The sequence below is a fragment of the Capsicum annuum genome, chromosome 1 (assembly GCF_002878395.1).
Source record: "Capsicum annuum cultivar UCD-10X-F1 chromosome 1, UCD10Xv1.1, whole genome shotgun sequence".
Taxonomy (NCBI): Eukaryota; Viridiplantae; Streptophyta; class Magnoliopsida; order Solanales; family Solanaceae; genus Capsicum; species Capsicum annuum.
The window spans coordinates 26,336,780-26,339,698 of NC_061111.1; the positions used below are offsets into that span (position 1 = coordinate 26,336,780).

The 2,919-nt window shown below is 31.9% G+C and overlaps 1 protein-coding gene across 1 annotated transcript in view; it reads left to right on the forward strand.

Moving 5' to 3' along the window:
• Nucleotides 1–1,716: 1,716 nt before the first annotated feature.
• Nucleotides 1,717–2,919, forward strand: part of LOC107870134 (F-box protein SKIP31) — a 13,659-nt gene continuing 12,456 nt past the window's right edge. Inside the window, exon 1 of the mRNA XM_016716567.2 lies at nt 1,717–2,242. Coding sequence (XP_016572053.1) covers nt 2,168–2,242 — 75 coding nt within the window. The 5' untranslated portion in view covers nt 1,717–2,167. The remainder of the gene's footprint in view (nt 2,243–2,919) is intronic.

The following is a 2,919-nucleotide window of genomic DNA, read 5'->3' on the forward strand; positions in this document are numbered from 1 at the left end:
TGAATCAGTTGGGATAAAAAAATGAGAAATTGAGAGAAAAATATCATCTTTACCCCATAGTAATTACAAGCCCAATATCTTCTACCAGGATTCGTCGAAGTCCAAGATATCTTCAAAGGCACCACAAATCCATAATTGCATCGAACCTCTTGGTTCAAAGCAAAATCGTCCTCCTCCATACAAAGCTTACTCAAGTTAATTGATCTCATGATGTTCTACAAAGAATTCACTCCAAAAAGTTACATCAAATAGAAAAAAAAACTTGATAAGAAAGCATAATTTTTTTAAAAGAAGAGAGGAATTATACCTTATAATAAAGTAAATGGCTTGATTTTCTAAGGAATTTTAAATCTTGGCTTGATTGAAGATGAGGGAGATGAGAAAAGAAAGAGAAATTTGGGTTCTTATTGAATTTGGGGCAAATGTTACCATTGCCTCAATTTTTATTTTTATTTTTAATTAAATTTTGATCTTCAACGTGCTTTGATTGGATGGGAAAACACGTGTCGTAGTTGGATGGACGAGGGAGTCAAAATAATACACTTTGAAATTTTTAAGGAGGGTAAATAAACGCGTGTTAAGTTTAAGTGCTAAAGTAAGTTGGAGTGACAAGTTTAGGGAGGTTTTGATGTATTATCTCTATAAAGAAAGATGACTTTTGACCTCCTAAAAGTAGTTAGTAAGTACCGTGTTTTAGTGCAGCTGATGCACTTATGAATTGAGAAGGATCCTTTACAAGAGTAAAGTGAGGTTTTAATCATGCGAGTATAATACGTATTGTACTTTTTTTTTTCTTTAGCCATGATTTTATCTCACAAGAATTTCTGCCAACATTTTTAATGAGGCAACTAACAATATGACTAAATATATATTCGGAGTATTTAACAAATAAAATATTTGTCCATCAATAAACATACATTTAAAAGGTTTTCTGATCCACGTGAATCTCGACCTTAGATAGGCTATTTGTTTACATATGGAGATGCAGATATATCATGATATTCGATGAAACAAACAATAATTGTTGCTTCTTCAAATCTTACAGAGACAGTAATCATTCATGAAACAAGTCGAGAGTGTATCTGGTTGAGATTAATGACTCAACATATTCAAGAAATGTGTGATTTTCTTTAAAAAGGGATATCCCAACTACAATGTGTGAATACAATATTGTCAATATAGCTCGACTAAAGGGAGAATATATTTCAAAAAATGGAACAATACATATTTTGCCTAAGTTTTTTCTCACTCATGATCTTAAGAAGAAAGGTGAAACAAATGTTCAACAAATTCGATCAGCTGATAAATTGGCGAATTTGGTCACTAAGACATTGTCAATATCAATACTTGTGAAGCTAAGATGAAATGCGTCGTCTCCGAGATATCAAATAATGTTTTCATAGAGGGAGTTAAATATCCGTTGTATTTTTTTCCTTAACTAAGATTTTGTCTCAGTTGGATTTTCCTAGCAAGGTTTTAATGAGGCAATACTAAAGGTGTACTACAATATGTGTGTACTTTTTTTTCTTCGCTAAATTTTTTCCACTAGATTTTGCTAGTAAGATTCTAACGAGACATATTATCTATTAATGAACATCCAAGCGGAAATGTTATATAAAGTGAATGTCATGTGACATATATATATATATGTGTGAATGTCATTAATGAGAGATAGAAATTAATAGTTAAATTAAAATTGAACCCCAAGAATTACTTATTCAAATTGGACTTGAATGTCTAAAATACTTTATTTAATTGCCAAGTAACATGCTTAAGGAGTAATTTTAGTTTCTTATAAATAACCACCCTTTTACATCATGACATATAAATCCAAATAGTAAACAAAAATATTACTGTACTAAAAATTCTCTAAAATTGTCTCTTTTCTTTAACTTTAATAGTAGGAGTATTATATTTTGTCTTTGTTTTATTACATGCACGAAACGAATAATTCTTCACCGGGTCCAACATATTCGGATTCTACCCGACCCGATATCTTCATCTCGCTAAGCAAATTCCCAAATCTTCTTTTCCAATCCATGAGATCTCAATTCAATCAACGGCGTACACCGGCCGACGTGATTCTGGTCACCGGCGTTCATTTTCCGGTCAGATCAGCATATCAATATCTGTAGATGACCTAGGTTAATTTAAAGCTTGTTAAATCATGGCAATCATCGACGATGAAGATGAACCGCTTGATCAATTTCTCGAATCGGAGATCTTCGATATCTGCGATGAGGTAAATTCTCAGCATTTTGTTTACATGTTCTATAATTTAGTATCAGAATTGTGTTTTGGATAATTAAGGTAGAGAGACTGATAGTCTTCAGCTCGAGGAAAAGCATATCAACGCAGATCGAAAAAAAATAATAATGAAAATGAAGAAATTATGACAAAATTCTACAGAAAGCATGACGAAGCATTACGAAAAAGGAATTATTAAGTTAAAGGTTGTTTCTGATAGATCCTTGGCTCAAGGAAAGGCATGTAAAGAAGATCGAAAAAAAATAATGGAAGTGAAGAAATTATGGTAAAAGACTATAGAAAGCATGACGAAGCACTATTGAAAAAGGAATAATTAAGATAGAGAGGTTGTTTCTGATAGATCCTCGCTCAACGAAAAGCATATCAAAGCCGATTGAAAAAATAATGAAGGTGAAGAAATTATGATAAAAAACTATAGAAAGCACGACGAAGTATTATGAAAAAGGAATAATTAAGGTAGAGAAGTTGTTTCCGATAGATCCTCAAGTTCAAGGAAAAGCATATCAAAGCTGATTGAAAATTATAATGAAAGTGAAGAAATTATGATAAAAGACTATATAAAGCAACAACAACATGCCCAGTGTATTCCCACAAGAGTGGAAAGACTATAGAAAGCATGACGAAGTATTATGAAAAAGGAATAATTAAGGT